At 36.8% G+C, this 17,655-nt stretch overlaps 1 protein-coding gene across 6 annotated transcripts; it reads right to left on the bottom strand.

Annotated features, from left to right (window-relative positions):
- Positions 1 to 1,653: 1,653 nt before the first annotated feature.
- On the bottom strand, positions 1,654 to 15,899 carry LOC105355155 (T-cell differentiation antigen CD6). Of its 6 annotated transcripts, none has more exons than XM_023960085.1 (12): positions 15,731 to 15,897; positions 13,479 to 13,760; positions 8,776 to 9,090; positions 7,569 to 7,889; positions 6,401 to 6,466; positions 6,144 to 6,281; positions 5,024 to 5,140; positions 4,716 to 4,838; positions 4,480 to 4,539; positions 3,529 to 3,660; positions 3,201 to 3,272; positions 1,654 to 3,120 (listed from the first exon to the last, which is right to left on the bottom strand). In XM_023960085.1, exons 1-12 carry the CDS (start codon positions 15,780 to 15,782, stop codon positions 3,086 to 3,088), a joined length of 1,713 nt encoding a protein of 570 aa, XP_023815853.1. In that variant the 5' UTR covers positions 15,783 to 15,897; the 3' UTR covers positions 1,654 to 3,085. The 6 variants fall into 6 exon arrangements, with proteins under 6 accessions (XP_023815853.1, XP_023815854.1, XP_023815855.1 ...); XM_023960086.1 differs by having other exon boundaries at positions 3,529 to 3,654; XM_023960087.1 differs by lacking the exon at positions 3,201 to 3,272 and having other exon boundaries at positions 15,731 to 15,899.
- Between the last annotated feature and the right edge of the window lie 1,756 nt (positions 15,900 to 17,655).

Raw genomic sequence — 17,655 nt, 5'->3', positions numbered from 1 at the left:
TTTCAGATTGTGACTTATCAATCTCCCAGCGCAGCATGAAACAAAAGCTAAGAGCTTCAGGAGGATCTGTAATGTCTCAGGCTGCATACTTTAGATGAAACCTCGGCTGACTGAGTTTGTGTGTGCGCCGTGTTTGCTCAATTCCCTGGCATGTGAAAGAGCTTGAGTTTCATAAGGAGATCTGGTTAATTCGCCTGTTTATCTCCATGCATCGTTCTGGACTAAATTAGTGCATAATGTATGATTAGTCTGTACACTTTGTGTCTTTTTAAGCTTTTTTGTCTTCTCTTCTGCCTTTGCTCAGCTTTATCCTGACTTATTTCCCCACAGAGCCAAAACACACATTCATTAACCTCCACTTCTCAGCCAAATACCTTGCAGTTAGAAAACACCCAGCTCACAGGTTATCAACCTAATGATTCCTCACTCCTACCTCTCACTTTAGCAGAGTCTGACCTTAATCATCTGGTTATTCAACATAGCTACACTTTATTAAAAGATTCACCGAGGTTTGAGGGAGTTCATTCTTAAAAAAAACAAGACATCTCTTTGATTCCACACATCATGCTGGATTACCATGGAGAACTGATGTTCTGCAGCTGCTGCACACAGAGTAAGCAGGAGGAGGAGCTCCAGCTCCATCTTCAGATGGGACCACAAACACAATCCAGAGTTCTGCTGTTTAAATATTCTCTTCATGAGCAAAGAGATTTTTTCAATACCTATTTCCAGTCATAAACTGTGAGCTGGTTGAGTTTTGTTTTTACGTGGTTTCAATAATTTAGTCCAACTGTTCTTTAACGTTTTTGTAGAAAATTTTGTTGGGTGAGAAAAAACATTGTCAGAAAACACAGCATGGACAAGGTGGAAGTTTTAATTAACATATATGAAGTTTTTGTTGTCTGTGTTTGGGTCAAAGAAGATGTACCGACTTTAAAGAGAGGTACAGAGCTCCTGTAGAAGCAAAGTGATTGGACCTTAGTGCCATGTTTTAGGATGTAATTGGACCTCTTCTTGCTGGACATAACACCTCATTAGGTAGATGTTCTGAAGGCAACCCGATAAGATGCCTGAAACATACCTTCTTCTAAAGCTAGTGGAACTAGCTAAGCACAGTTTCCACCAAAAGTCTTGTGTTTTGTCTGAAGACCTCTTTTAGCCTCCTCCTCTGATCTTCTGTCACAAGTGGACTAAACTCCAAAATCCCCAAAGATAGATCATTCCAGCCATTTTGAAGTGAGAATCTACATGTTCTGCTAGGAGACTTTATGAGTCACAACTGTTGTTGGGAATAGCAGTGACCTCCAGTTGAACTTTGTCAGTAGTCTGAGGAGGTGGTGGCTGGCTAAACCTGTGGTCACAAGGCTGTCTGCGCCTATCATGACTCTGTGTTCACATCACATCTGGTGCAGTCACACTGGGTTTCAATTGTCAACTGCAATTGTTTCTGTTTGGTCTGTGTACCTTTAGTATCTTTGAGTCTAGATCTTTTTGTGTTTTTTTATTTTTATGCATCACTCTTGGTTGTACGTTTTTTTAATTCATTCATTATTGTTTTTCAGCATTACTAGAATATTTGTCTTCCACCAACCACTAACCCTGACAGCCTTCTCACCTTGAGACGGGAAAAAAAACGACAGTAAACCACAAATATAACAGCAATGTTTAAGAAGTAAACACATTTTTAATTAAATTTAAAATTACAGTTTCTTTTCTCTAAATTCAATAGTTTGACTTTCTGTAAATTCACAGGAAAAGATGTGGTAAATACACATCTACAATACACATTGAAACACATGGTAACACTTAATTCTCAAACAAATTTCTTATAATTTCTAACCATATATGTAAAAACTGTTATAAAAACACTGTCACACATACATTTTAGTTATACATTTACCAAAGTATTAGCTACTTAATTTATTTTAAATATTTTTATAGGAAGCAAATGCAGAAATTTAAAGTGGATGGTTGAACTCTAGAACTCAAAGTAGTTCTAAATCAGGCAATAGAGCTTAAAGTCTTTATAATACATAACACTTTGATTTTTGGCACTAAAACAGTTTCTTCTGAAATTTCAGTGCTGTCGATGTTTACATGAGCCAATATGCATTATAAATAGGCTAATCAGATTTAAAATGCATTGCTGTGAAGTTTTTTTCAGTAGGACAGTTGTACATTTCCCAATAAGAAGCATTTACAAGATGTGGAACGTGCCTACAGGATTTGAAGGACACACATGAGGACAACACGAAAAGGCTAAACATAAACATGGCATAATCTACAATTAATTAGCTTAACTAATTCCGTCTTTTATTGAAGAACTTCATGTCTGGACAGAGAAGAAATGTAAATATCTGAATGTTTCAAGGCTCTCATAGCTCATCAAACAGTGTTTATCACTTCTAATCTGCACAACAATCTGGTTCTGCTCCTGACGAGAAGACGGAAATCCATGCGTGAGGAGAGTTGTACCAAGATATTCCTAAAACAGATAGCTGTCCTGCAGAGCGACTGAAGAAAAGATGAAAAAAAAAGCCAAAAACCAGAGAATCGAAAGCGTGGATGCTTCTATGAAATATAAAAACAAGAACCAGCAAGTGCTTGGGTGAGTCAATGCAGGTTATATTTTTAGAGCAGAAGAATGTGATGGCATGACAAGCCATCTTATTTGTTACACACAAAAGTAATCTGGTTCCTTTTGAACTGAAGCGCAAAAGATGCTCATAATCCCGTCACATTTAAACACTCAAATTCTCAGATTCTCTACAACTGTTTTCGTGAACAGTAATAATATTATAACAAAATATAGTGGAAGAAACATTTTCAGGAGTTTGGACCTCACAGGATCTTTTCTTTTCACTGTTGCAGCTTTCTATTGCTGCAAACCATAAAATGCAGTAGTTCAAATTACATTCAGCACATTAGTTTGTTTTTGCCTGGCTCAAGTTTAATCTTAACACAAAAAAGTTAGGTAAACTGAAGCGTTCCAAGTTTTCAGGAGTTTGATCGCACTGCAGTTTCTGTGAAGAGGAGCTGCCTCCTCGGTTTGCTCTTGAGTGTTGAGGGTCATCATTTTCAGGTTTTAGTCCGGGCTCACAGGGGAATAGTCGTCATCATCTGAAGATTAGAGAAAAAGCACCAACTAGTCATACAAGTCCTTATTTCATGGATATGAACTGTTATCCTGTTTGGTTCACCTAAATTCTGCAGGAATTGGGCTTGCTTGGGTGGAAGGGGGGGAATTGAGTATAACTTTGAGTTACCAGCATCTGTTTAATTGGAGAGAGCACATCTGCATTCAGTCTTGAAGAGCTTTAAAATCATTTCCAGAGAGGTAGACAGACTTTCTCATGCATCAAAACCTCTTTGCAGTGAAACTCCAAGTTTCAAGATTGCATTTTCCCAAGATAAAAACACATTGAAAATGTCTGCTTTCCTAAATGCTTGCTCTTATTTCGAAACAATAAGCTTTCATTAAAAAATGTATCAAACATACAGCAGAAAGAGTGAATAAAATGTACTGACCAGGGTGAATATTGCCTATGTTTTCGTAGCATTCGCCTGAAGAAGTGCTGGAGCAATCAAACGAATCCTCTGACATCTTAGACATTCGGGCGTATTGAGAAGCTGTTGGGTTTCCATTGAGTGGTCCTTTGTCTGAATGAAAAGAAAGTGAAATGAATAAAAAGAGAGAGAAAAAAGGGAATGACAAAAAAAATGCTCAAACATTTGATTTAAAAAAAGCTAAACCAGAATTGTGGGACGAAAACATAAGATCTTATAATATTTACATAAAGTGGCTCCAGTATGTCTGCAAGATAAACGACATTTTCTCCATAATTGGCAGTTTGAAAATTAGTTATCTAGTTAATCATTTCTAAATTAATATAAAATAATTTTTATAGACAAAAAGTTTTATATAAGGTTTAAATAGTTAAATCACCTGTTTTTCCTGTTTTTTTATTTATTTGTTTTGTTTTTTGTTAAAAGCTTATGTGGTTTGGTTGTAATTCCCTTTTCTTCCACATGGTGGTGTAGTGAACAACAAGAATCGAGAAGAAATATCTACTTTTTTTTCTTTCATGAAAAATGTGTGAAATTTGTGAAAATTAAGATGGACAGTTTTATACCTTATACTTTACTTTGTTTATTTAATTATTTAATACTTAATTGCTACTTTTCTGTTTATGTAAGAGGGTTTGCCTCATCAATCATCTTGAAATGTATTACTTTAGTTTAAAATATAAGGCAATTCTGTCTCAGTTGGATTATTCCTTAAAATATAAATATTGTTGGTAAATTTTTGTAGACTTTGTAATGGGTCTCAACATGTTTTTAGAAACAACAAAATGTGGACAAATAAAGTAAACAAGGACCTATTTTGTTTTGCTACTAATGGAAATAATTTATACTTTTGAACGACATTTCAAGATTTATCTTCACATCTTCAACTATCTCTCCATCTGTGCGACTCACCCTCTTCTTGCAGTTTGCAAAAGCCAGAAGGCTTCAATGCTCCTCTGTAGCACTGAGAGTCTGCATGTAGAAAAAACAACACAATGCAACAATTCAGTCACTAAACTTCCTGCAAACATTATTTGCAAACTGCTTTAATGTGCACAAAGCTGCAAGCACAGAAAAGAGAGCAGCTCCAACCACAAAATGCAGTTAACACAGGGAGCAAAGAGGAAATATAATAGAATGTGGCTCACTGCGGAAAGTCGACAAACTGACAGATGGGTCAATGCCTGGGTCATAGTTCTCATAGTCTGTTTCTACTGATGGGCTGTAAACACTACTAAACTGGGTCCCAATGTACCTGGGGCTGGAGGGGTCTTAACAAAACAGAAACACAAAAAAAAGGAAAATAAATGAAATAAAATAACATCATGGCCAGAACCTTTTTGTGGAAATATATCACAAATGTGAGTGTGCAAACAGTGCTTGTTATGCTAAGGGAAAAAGCAGAAATAATTGGCATTTAAAGCAGGAAACCGTCAAAAGACTTTCTGCCACCTACCATCCATTTGCTGAGGGTTGTTTGTGACTTTAACGAGGCTCACGGCCTCTTTGTGCCTGTTTTGAGGATGTTCAGTGGGAGATCGAGGGTTGGAGCGAATCTCCTTCAGGAGGAAAGCTGCACACACATGAAACATACGAAGAGAAGTCTCTCAAGTAGTCCAGTTAAATTCAATTCACATGCAGGTTTTCTTTCTATGAATGCAAATCCATCAGACTATTTAATTCAATGTGAATATTTTAATTTTTTAACATTTTATGCGAGAATCTAACTGATAATTTAAAAAATGTAAGTTTTTAAGACCTGACTTCAATTTATAGCTTTTTGTCTGAACCGTTTTATAAATTATAGCCTTAAAAGGATTTATAACATTTCTACAATGTCTTAGGCTGATTATAAAATAGTGCTTCATAAATAAACTGAATGTCGATTTATCATGTTATCAGTGACTGTGGTGTTGTTATTTACCAACAAATCAAACTAGTAATTTACATATTACAGTTACAAATATAATTAAATAATTCAAAAGTTAAATGTATATTCACACGCCCTTCTCTGCTATTATTTCACAACTGATCCTTCTAAATATTTTGCACATGTTTGCACGATGAATTTCTTAACAATTCAGAGCACAGAAACTTTCTGGAAAAGCAAGATAATAGTAGAAATGGACACTTTGCATTCTCAGCAGACTGTTGGAGCATCTTAGTTATCATAATCACTCACTGAATTGATTGTACAGTGACAATCATTTTAACAATTAAAAGAAACTCATGGTCAAGTTTTAGGCTGGATAGATTTGCTCTATTTTGTTGTATAAACATTGAACTGACCAATGTAATGCATCAACTATCCTTACAGTATAACAGGCTCAGTATTTAACCTTTAAAATCAATTATTGAAACTAAAATTAGAAAAAAATATTTACTGTGTGGGCAAAACGAATAAAAATGTCAACAGAAAAACTGAGATCATTAGCTTTTTAAGAATAAATACGTGAAACAATAATAATAAAGTGGCACATTGTTCCAACGTAAATATTAAAACCATTATAGAACAGAAAGCAGGCACTCGCTTCCTCTCTATGAGGTTTGAGCTCCTCAGAGGAGAGAGAACTCACCATGTCTTCGTTTGTAGAGGCAGCAGAGGACAGTATTTACGATGAGAAACACAAAGAGCAAAACGGACAGAGAGATGGTGCTGAGAAGCTCTATAGACTGTGATTCATAGCTTCCAGCTGTGGTGACGAAAGTAGTTTCTGATAAAGGAAGAAAATATGGAAGAGTTGTCATTCTTTCAAGATTTAGATCATTTCATGTATTTCATGTAAAGAAACTTTTCATAAACTGAAATCTTCTCAATGTTGCACAAAGTTACCTGTTGTTGTTCTGCTGGTCACCTCATTTTCGGAGAAAGTGATGGACACAGGAAGACCGAGGGAACCTGAACAACAAGATGGCATAATCAGATGCTGTAATAATCTGTATAAAGAGCTCTTGAACTTCTCCTGGTACTGTTGATTTCATGTGATTGTTTTTTTCACTGCGATTCGTGTAATTTATGTGCAGCTAAAAGTTCCTCAGAATGCCAATATTTTTTCTTGATTTAATGAGCACAAATTGTATGTCCGTAGGCATTGCTGATGTTAAATACACTCTGTAAATAGATCTCTTGTAAAAATAAAATTAAAAAATGACATAAAACAAAACAAGGACTTGTTGATGTCAATAAATTACAGAAATAAATGGATGCTTACAGGAACAAATAAAATTACTGACAATCTTAAACTGATAGCAGAAAATGTGAATGTTTATCAAAGATTGACAAGAAGAAACATTATTTTTATTATTTATTTGATTCACTGTGAGGAGCCAGTTGACTTATTCATGTCAATGTTGTATGAATTAGTCATTTTAAGCCAACATCAAATTTATAAAAGGTTACGGATTTACGGTAGTGGAAAAGCAACCGTGATGGACTAAAAAGAAGCAGGATTGAAAGGTGACTGTGAAAGGTCACTTGTTTCTGCTTCTGTCTTACTTTCATGGTTTTGTTTGTTCGCTGAATTTCTCCTTTATTCACGCTAGTACCTCACTTAGACTAAATTAGAGGAATCTAAAGAATTCAAGTGAAGTCTTGAAAGCGGTGGTTTTCTATGGAGCTGTAGCAGCTGCCTGCACTGTAGTTAACTGAATCAATAATAAAAGAAGCTTTCTCCAGGTCCCTTAATGTCCGCCTGTTTTGCAGGTTTTTCCATTAAGCCTGGTTTTGGGGTCATACTGTGGATATTTAGTCTTCTTTGCTGTTTAGTTTTGTTTTTGTTGTATTAAAACTGTTGATCTCCCTTCTAGTTTGTCTCCTTGATCTCCTTGCATCTACATTTCCTCAGGTTTCTTGCTGTACCACGTGTATATCTCTATGTTTATCTCCAATATGTCTGACAGTAAAACTAAACATTTATGCAAAGGCAATGTCTTTTTTCTTATTCTTTTCATGCATTTCACTTTTTGGTCATGCTCGTTAAAACCTCTTCAGAGACACTCACCATTACAGATGACACCTGAAGGTTGTGAGCCCATGCACAGAAAAGGATTGGTGTAGATTTCCTGGCACTGCCACAGACTTGTGGCAGTTTGCGGGCAGACATAGAAGTATTTTGGTGTGGCGTTGTTGTGGGTGAAAGAAGCAATTCGTGAAAATTTCTCTGGCTTTGCTCCACCACCGCACTGCAGCATGGAGCACACCATGGTGGCCAGGTGAATATTCCAGGCGTTGTCACACAGACTCCCCCAGCTGCCATTACGGTGGATCTCCACCTTACCGGCGCAGCGGTCCAGACCCCCCGTTAGTCTGATGGCCCTCATCTCTGCACGGACACAGAATAGAAATAAGAGGATGTGAAAGTATTAGAGAAATATAAACATGTTCTATTTTCCATAAAATGTTAAGTGACTTCTTGTGTTTACTTAACCTCTTAAGAAATGGCGTCCACATGCGTGGACATCACGTTTTCAGTTAAATTACCACAGTAGTTAATCCTGCTTAACTGGGACCCTGTGACTAGGAATTTAAAAAAAGCATATCAAGTGGTAGGGTCTTAATAAATTAAGCACATTTTTATAAATCTTAAATCCTCACAGATTGCCTGTGGACAGAAAATAACCTTCACTTTTGTACAAAAACAGTTCTCTTTAAGTTTATGGGTAAATGAACGTGGCGTTGTGTTGGACACACAAGCATATCTGCTTAATTGAAGTTTTTCACAACTGTAGCTGTCACATGGACAAAGTATGCAAGAAACGCTCTAAATCTGGAAAACAATCTCAGATTTTTTGGACCGAATAAGATTATCACAAATGCATGCATTGTTACAGGTTTGTGTTTTCTCAAAATGTAGTCTTCTGTGTTTGATGTTTTCCCTATGAACCAAATTAAAGGAGTCAAATGAGTTGGAATATTAACAAGCATCACAGATTTGATGGACCACATTCTTCAACATGCCATCTTCTCCACCCCAAAGAGGATCTTTTACTAATCTTTGATGTGATCCATGGAAATATAGTACAATCTTTTTGAACAAATTTATCAATTTTTAATCTGCTTTAATGCGGAAAAACTCTTTTACAGAAACACAAAAGCATCCCAAATTTGCATTTTATTCTATAGTAACAATAAACTATTTTTGGACAGTTTTTCCCAATTCATGACTTCAAGACTTAAAGCCCCACAAAGGTTTTGAATGGGAGACTTGCCTGAGCATGTGACTCCAGCATCTTCTTTATGACCGCAGTCATTCTCATTTCCAGCAGATGGACAAGCCCACAGGTTCTCCTCTCTGCCAGTACAGTTCAGCTCGTCCAGGTGGATGGGTCCTCTGCCGGGAGCAAACTGCCCACCCTGACCCGTAACATTGAGCGCGTAGCCGCAGCCATGCTGGGCGCACACTACATCGGCATCCCTCAGGTCCCACTGGTCGTCACACACCGTGCCCCACATATCATTTTGCCACACCTCCACCCGTCCGGCGCAGCGGTCGGAGCCTCCAGCCAGACGCACAGGCTGGTGACCTGAAATCAGAACCTCTGTGTTTTTAATGGCTGGAAACGATCACTGTTAGAAACAAACAATGAACATGACCCCAAATCCAATGTTCCCTAATCTACATAAAGTTTTAAAAAATCTGATGAAAATTGTTTTTCTTTTTATGTTTTTAACATGAACTTGTGCAATTTTTTGATGATTGAGGACATATTTATAGAAAATTCATCTGAAAATTGTATTTTATAGAATTTTTTTTATTCAAATCACTGTGAATCAGGAAAAGATGAAAAATTAAGTGGACCACAAGGTCCCCTCTCCGCTCAATTCTGATGCATCCACTTGAAGACGAATAGATCCATGAAGGTCTTTGTTTGGAGTGGGCTTATTCCGTGCCAAGAGTCCCGCCCAAAACTCAGAGGTGATTATTTAATCAAACCCTGCCGCTCTGCAGAAACCATGTCCTAGAAAAAGACACAGGATTTTGGCTAAAAATAAACGCATTATCATAATTAAAAGACCATTGAGAAGTTTTTGTCTTTGTAATGTCTCTTTTTATTGTTTTCTTCCTGCTTTTCTATGAGGGTTGTAGGGTTTTACTGTCACTTTGCTTAAAGCTGTTCATTCTCAGACCACTGTCACATTTTTATCCACTCTCTTGTAAATTCTGGTTCCACTAAACCTCAGTTTGAATTTTCATCTTTAGTTTCCATGTGATTCTGGTGTCTGTGGTTGTTCTGATTTTAACAACTGTATTTAAAATGCACAAGGGCGGTAAACCTATCTTCTTCTCAAGTTTAACACTGTAGCCCACCATGAGCTCAGTAACGAACAAGTGGTGAGGCTATCAAAAGAAATGATCCTAGGTGTCACTGCAGGCCTCAATGGCTTTTATTCTGTTGCGTTAGCCCTGCCCAGCTGATTACCTGGATCAGGTGTGTTTTGCCAATCGCTGCACAGTACAATGTCAAGTTAGTTGGAAAGCTTGTTGCCTTGGAGTTTGACACATGGGATTTTAATTCATAATCCTGTGTGTCAGTGACGCAAAATGTAATAACACTGAAAGGATGCTTGGTCTTTAGATGTCCCCAGACCTAAGATCACTAGTGCTGGAGATTTTCACATCCAAATTATTATGACACTTGCTTCAAAAATAGAAGCAGTTTGCTTTCATGTATTTTAGTCGGTTTTACTTCCTGCAAAACAAATCAAAAGAGTTTTAGAGCTAAAGCCAGAAAAGGATCTGAGATTTTCTTAGGCTTTGTGTTCTCCAGCATCCATCCCAGTTTTTAGTTTGTAAACTTTCCATCTGCTTTCCGTTTCTGGGCGACTCTCAGTGTTTTGTGGGCAGTTTAAGTTTCAGTTTTCCAGATTAAATGATCTTGCTAATTTGACTATCTATTCTTTTAGTTTATTATAAAAGAATACCTTTACTTTTCTTTTTTTTTTACTTGACAACCTGACAACTCGCACACCTGCAAGTCTTAGAGCACCAACATACCATTATGACATTAAGAAAAATAGGAATTGATAGAAAATTTCACATTTACATGATAACAAATAAAGTTGAAAAAATTGACAGTAAAAAGTGCAAAAGAATTCCACACTTGATGTGTATTTTAGTTTCAACAACCACCAACTTTTCTGCTACGTTTACATTGCAAGAAAAAGTGAAAATATCTGCCAAAACTTGGAACAGAACATTTCTAATTTTTTCTCAAATAACTTTTATGGATGTTCCTTAATAGTTTAAATATCAGATGTTTTCCTTCAGCGGAATGCTCACAATTATCACATTTTTTTCAATTGCATTCCATGCAGCAAGAAGACACAACCTCATACATATCAGGAACACACTAATACAAGTAGCAATCCTGTTTATTTCTGCTATTATCATGTGCTGTAAGTGTAAGTCTGATTTTTATTTTACACTTTGGCACTACAGATTATTCGGTCTCAGGTCAGTCACGTGAACTAAAGAAGCAAATACATGATATAATGAAAGTGATCTCTTCTCATATTTAATGTTCCTTTTTTTACTTTCCCCCTTTTGCAAAATAACAAGTTCTGCTTGTTTGAAGACTCAGAGTTTTTTTGGTCATCTTAACATATTTTGAGTAATAAACTACTAAAGTTAAGAAGATTAGTGTTGTAAGGCATGGATGACAGCAAGTGCAAAGAAATTTGAAAAGCGGAACTATGTATAATGTGAACGGGGCAGAACATCTAATAAAGTAATACAGTATGTACAGATTCTAAAGATGTGAAGAATTTAATAAAATTCATAAATACATGCGTAGTCGCCATTGTTTGGGCAATGTCACAAGATCAGAGGGAGAATTTGATTTAGTTCACCTGCAAGATTTTTTTTTTGTTAAGGCTTCTATGTTGTATGTAGGGGTGGGCAAGTACTAATATTTTTTGTTGATCGCTTTATTCAACAAGTTTACCTGAAAATATGTTGGAAACCCTGAAATATTGGGTTTTTTTTTTGTTACTTTATGCTCACTAATAAACCGAAGATCTTTGTTGGCCAAGGAGCATTTCATGTAATTTTGCATCTCCAGCATCTGGTGAAGCCTTAAAGTTGCTACAAGATGTGACTACATTTAAAATCAAAGATTATCGAAAAGTTCGGAAACAGCTTTAATTAAAGAGACTGTTTTATAATTCTGTGATGTGCATTTAAAGTCACACAACATGAAATCAGATTCTGAAATCTGTCATTTTCTTAATGTCACATTTAGACTTCATATTTTTAAAAACATATAAGTTATTATGACTGCTAGTTGATAAAAGGAATCTGGATCTTTATCTAAATCGGGGATCTGCAACCTTTAACACTTAAAAAGCCTTCAGGTCGAATTCTCACCGACCACACCATAAGAGCCACAAAGTCTTTTATCAGCCTTTAGAAAAATAATACACTGATTTTTATTTATGTCATTGTTACTATTATAATAAATCTAAATGAACTGTTGCTTTTTTTGGCATAAATTAAACATATAGAGAAAAAAACCCTTTTTTCAAAATAGGAAATAGTTTATAACTTTTTACCTTGGTTCATTTTACTTTCTTTCAAATTAAAGAACACTATTTAGCACCTAGGATCATCTTAATGCAGCAAATGTTGAAGTGGGTATTGTAATGTCACAAGAGATTTAAAAAAAAAAAGAAAAAGCTTATTTTACTGTTTTTGAAGCATCTCAACCATAACTTTATTAATCTAACAAACTAAAACTAAAAAAATAAATCTGAACAAATTAATTCACCCCTACTGTAATTTTGGAGTCGCACTTAAAATCCTTACTTTTTTCAAAAATCCAAAATCGTCCTGAAGTATGAATTCTTACTGACCTTTAATTGATTTCTGCGGAACACGGTGCAAAAGAATCTGTCAAAAATTTTTAGTACAACTACGAAGCCAAACTGCTTAAAGGAGCATTACTAATGCCTTGGCCTTGTGGAGGTATCCATACTGTGCTTCAACTGTTTGTTAATGAGTTAAATGAAGTTTGACTTATCTGATCGTTTAGTTTTATTTGATTCATCTTACAATGACTTACTTTTTAAAATTAAAAACATTCATTTTTCTTTAACCAGAAAGCCAGAATGGAGGGGTTAAAAAGCCACATGTGGCTCTGGAGCCTCAGATTGCCGGCCCCTGATCCAAGTAATACTGAAAGAAGAACTCCTGTATGTTCTCATTTTTTTTATTTTTGGTCAACAAAGAGTTTACAGAACGCAGCGGTTTCTCTTATTCTATGGTCATAATAAAATGAAGAGAGCAATAAAACTAACACATGAGTTTGATTTGATCATTTTGATTTACATTTCATCTGAGGCAGATGAATGTGTCTGATCTGATGTGACAGAACTGTTTCAGAAAAGGCTAGAAAAAAATATCTGACTTTACGCTGATAGGAACAAAACTGTAAATCCTAAATATTGAGAACTACAAAGTTTTCCTTTCATCTTGTTAGAAGTCTGCTGCCATTTCAGCTGTGAAACTGTTTGATACGCAAGACAATTGTTCAAACTTTGTTTTCTAACCTAATTATGTAACCACACAGGCATTTATTTTAAAACATAATTTATAGAGCAGCTGTGGTGAAATTTAAAAACAAACATCATTAGCCTGAAAATACTTAATGATGGGGGGGGGGGGGTCTTCAGTTCAGCAATGGGTTCTGATTCTGTCACCTCAAACATTTAAGTGCAAAAACAGGCAAAAAAAATGGCTTTCCTGCTGTAATTTTTTATCATTGAGGCCTGAAAATAGTCTTAACAGAACCATCAATATTGATATAGAAAAGTCACAAAGTACTTCTAAAAATCAACGCAGTCATTCAGTAGCAGATTCAACAGCAGAATGCTTTCTTGTTGTAAAATAAAAGTGTAACTATGAAATTCTTACCACATATCACTTTGTTGATTACAGAGCAATTGCTTCCAGTCGTCTCTGAGCAGTTGTGGAGATGCAGGTTTTTGTAAGTACATTGTTGAAGGCAGGTGATATTGTGAAGTGAGGTGGTTTTGTCCACATGGTAAACACCACCACAGTCCAGATCCTGGCAAATCTCTTTGATCAGTGTTTCTGCAAAGTCTGAGTTGAGCCCCACTGTTTCCAAGCTCCTGTTTTCACCCATCTTCAGAGTCCAGCTGCATTTGGCACCAATTTGATCAACATACGGGTCGCCTTTAGAACAGAAATACACATTTAAAAAACTAGGAATCTCATAAAATTCATAGACTTTTATGTCTAAGGTTGTCAGTTACTATTTTTTACTCAAATCAATTGGTTGAACCCAAAAGAACGTGGGATGGACAAAGGCTGGACAGGTCCACAGTCTGTAGTAGGGCCACAATCACACACCCATGCAGACTCACATTCACACCTAGGGACAGTAACCAAGTTCTAAAACATTTCTTTGGACAGTGGGAGGAAGCTGGAGTCGCTGGAGAAAACCCATGCATGCATGGGTTGCAAAGTCCCTCCATTGGGTCCCCACTGGGGGCCTTCATGCTATGAGGTGAGAGCACTAAACACTGCACCACCAAGCATTTTATAAGTATTTCTTTAATCATTATGAATCAGGAGCAGATGAAAAAAATGGTGCTGGAAAAGCATGTAGAGATATAGGTGCTACGGTCAGCAGGTTACAAGCTCCATGCTCTGCTCCATTGCAATGCATCCACTTTCAGACAAATACATCCATCTTTGCCATTTTTGTTCCACCGCTAATGTTAGGTTGGGGTTGTGAGGAGCTGTAAGCTAGCAGTAGAATGTGTGAAAAAAAAAAAAAAAAATGGGATGATGGGAAATATGGAAAGGCTTGCTCCAAGGCCAATGGTCTAATGAAGTACTGGCACTCTGTATAAAGTATGTCCTAGAAAATGACGGGGGTTTTTTTGGCTTAAAACAGCCTAATCATAATTAAAATAATACATGGAACGCTTTGAAAATACATCAAAAGATGATCAAAGTGGGACTTCAGGTTATTGCATTATCACAAAAAAGTTTGCGCCACAAACAAAAAATTTTCCCATTATCAAATATGTTCCACAACCTTAGCTTAACAATTTTTTATTTATAATAGAAATGTTTTTTTAGATTCAAGTTTCAACCTGTATTTTCATCTCTCACTCTCAAGCAAAATACCCAAATTAGTGTGTTTTTTTGTTTTTGCTCAAACCTTGTGTGCATAAAGGCTGCATGCTGTTGAGACTAAAGTTGAGTTTTGTGTCAGAGATGAGAAGTTTTGCTCTGCAAGCAAGATGTTTTGCTGCATTCTTGCATGCTGGTGGTGGGTGGTGGGGTAGTGTGTTTTTTTTTTTGCTCGCTTTTTTGGTTTTTGAGTTTGATTTGCACCTGCAAAATCTACTGACAAGCATTTCGAAAACAGGGTTACTCCCCCCACATCCTGTGATGAAAAGAGTCAAAATGACTGCTCAGACTCCTTCAAGTTTTGGGAAAAGTGTGTATTTGAGAGGGGGCAATTAAAATTATTATGTGTGATTTACACACTTAATTTAAATACAAACCCAAAAGAAAAAGTAGTGATTTTTTTCTTTAGATGAGGGATTCTGCAGGTAGTCCTTACCAACTGCTAAACCGCTCTACATTTATTTTATTTGTCACCTCATGGCTTTATTTGACTGAATGAACTTTGAATTATTGAAGTAAAATAAAAAGGTTTGAACTTTAACGGTCGGATCATGAGGCCCCAGCACTTACACTGGGGTACATCTGTGTCACAAGTTGAGTAAAATTTAAAATAGACCAGCAGATAAATTTTAATTGGTCAAAGGCTCGTGAGATGTCTGTCATTATGTCCTTCTGTCCCTTAAAGAGCTTAATAAAATGCTTTTGCATGTGAAACTATATATAAAGGTCAAATATGACAAAAATATATTGTACAAAAAAAAAAAGACATTTATTGTTAATTCTAAGTCATTTCATTTAGTTTTTTTCTTCTTCAAGTTTTTTCCAAATAGATTAATCCCCAAATTATGCACAAATAAACAATCACATCACCATTATTTGCATTAGAGCAATTAGAATAATGTTTTAAAGAGGCACAGGTAAAACTGTTTAAATGACAATAGAAATACATGAAGCGTATATTTGATCAGATTTTGTAATTGTGCATTAAATGAGATGTTTACCTTGACAAAGATAGCTCAAGTGGATGATGAAAACAGCTTTCAATAGAGTCATTTTGTTGGCATAATAAAGAAAATGTTATCCGGCGTGTCCGCTCAAAGTTAATACTCCAACCTGCTACGGCATCTAAACTTCCTGAGAAAAAGCCAGGTTCCCTTTTTTCTTTCAACGTAGCATCACGCTTTAAAAAAAAAAAAAGACTTGCACGAGCAGCAGGAAGTTAATGCAGACAGGCTCTATTGTTCCAACGCCTCATTTGACTTTCAAAATTCAGAGACGAGCAAACAGAGCCAAACAGTGATGATAACTTTGCTGCTCTTGGAACTAAAAAGCCTTGAAATTTTTTATTACGAGTTGTTAAATATAAATGTTTTACACTTTTACTTCTAAGCATCTGATTTTCTGATTCCTTAAATTTGCTAAGAAACCATAAAAGGTGACAAAAAGAGCAGATAGCCATTGTTGCTATTTCCAACCTAAAAAATGTCTATGATGCTGAGATGCAATAAACTCCCAAGACTTTAGAGAGGGATAGGATTTTTTTGCTTTCTTTGTTTTATCGACACATAAAAAAATGCTTAGTTTATCATCAGGGTAGCAGACCCTGTTCTGCTTTTAACCAGTATGATGTGTCCACACTTTGTCTAAGTGAGGAGAATAGATTGAATCATGATGCTTTAAACTACACATTTGGTAAATGGTGTATACTTGTATAGTGCTTTTCTACCTACAAGGACAAAGTGCTTTTACAGTCACAGACCCATTCACCCAGACACACTGGTGGCTGCTCCGCTGCCAAACACAGGCGCCCGCCTACCACCAGAGGCAAGGTGGGGTTCGGTGTCTTGCCCAAGGACACTTTGACTCATGGGCGTGCAAGGTGGGAATTGAACCTGCAACCTTATGATCATGGGTCGACCGCCCTACCGCTGCACCACGGCCGCCCAATTTGTAGTATTTCTGTGGGAAATGTGAAGCATCGTCGTCTCTTCCGGCACTTATCATACCTGCTTAGTTTATAGAGATGTATTTTTCTGGCTCCAAATAGTCAGTAGGCATTGAGCTGCAGTCACAGCCACAGCTGGGAGACATTTAGGTGGTTTGAGCTCCTAAATCCAACAATCCAATTCCTCCCAACAAGCAGGGAGGAATTGGGTCCCACTTTTAAAGTCTGGACAGAGCATGTATGAAGCAGAATGAACTCAAAACAGTAATAGACTGTGTCAAAGGATGACAAGCACCTGGGCCTTCCCCTCAAACCAGGGGCCCATTGTTGTGACGTACATCCAACAACATCACCTCATGTTGCAGCATGACAATGCACAGCCCCATGTTGCAAGGATCTGTACACAATTCTTGGAAGCTGAAAACATCCCAGTTCTTGCATGGCCAGCATACTCACCGGACATGTCAACCATTGAGCATGTTTGGGATGCTCTGGATCGGCGTATACGACAGCGTTTTCCAGTTCCTGCCAATATCCAGCAACTTCGCACAGCCATTGAAGAAGAGTGGACCAACATTCCACAGGCCACAATAGACAACCTGAACAACTCTATGCGAAGGAGATGTGTCGCACTTAATGAGGCAAATGGTGGTCACACCAGATACTGACTGTTTGTCTGAGTCCCCTGACCCCCTCAATAAAACAAAACTGAAGATTTCAGAGCGGCCTTTTTTTGTGGCCAGTCTAAGGCACACCTGTGCAATAATCATGCTGTCTAATCAGCATCTTGATATGGCACACCTGTGAGGTGGGATGGATTGTCTTGGCAAAGGAGAAGTGCTCACTTATTCATTATGTGGAGAGAAAGATACAAGACGCGATTACGGAGGTGGAAAAATGGTCTTATGACTGGGGATTCAAATTTTCAGTGACTAAAACAAAATGCATGGTTTTTACTAGAAACGTGGAACTGTTTTGAAC

This window comes from Oryzias latipes, chromosome 11 (genome assembly GCF_002234675.1).
Source record: "Oryzias latipes chromosome 11, ASM223467v1".
NCBI lineage: Eukaryota > Metazoa > Chordata > Actinopteri > Beloniformes > Adrianichthyidae > Oryzias > Oryzias latipes.
This window is presented reverse-complemented; position numbering and strand designations above follow the sequence as displayed.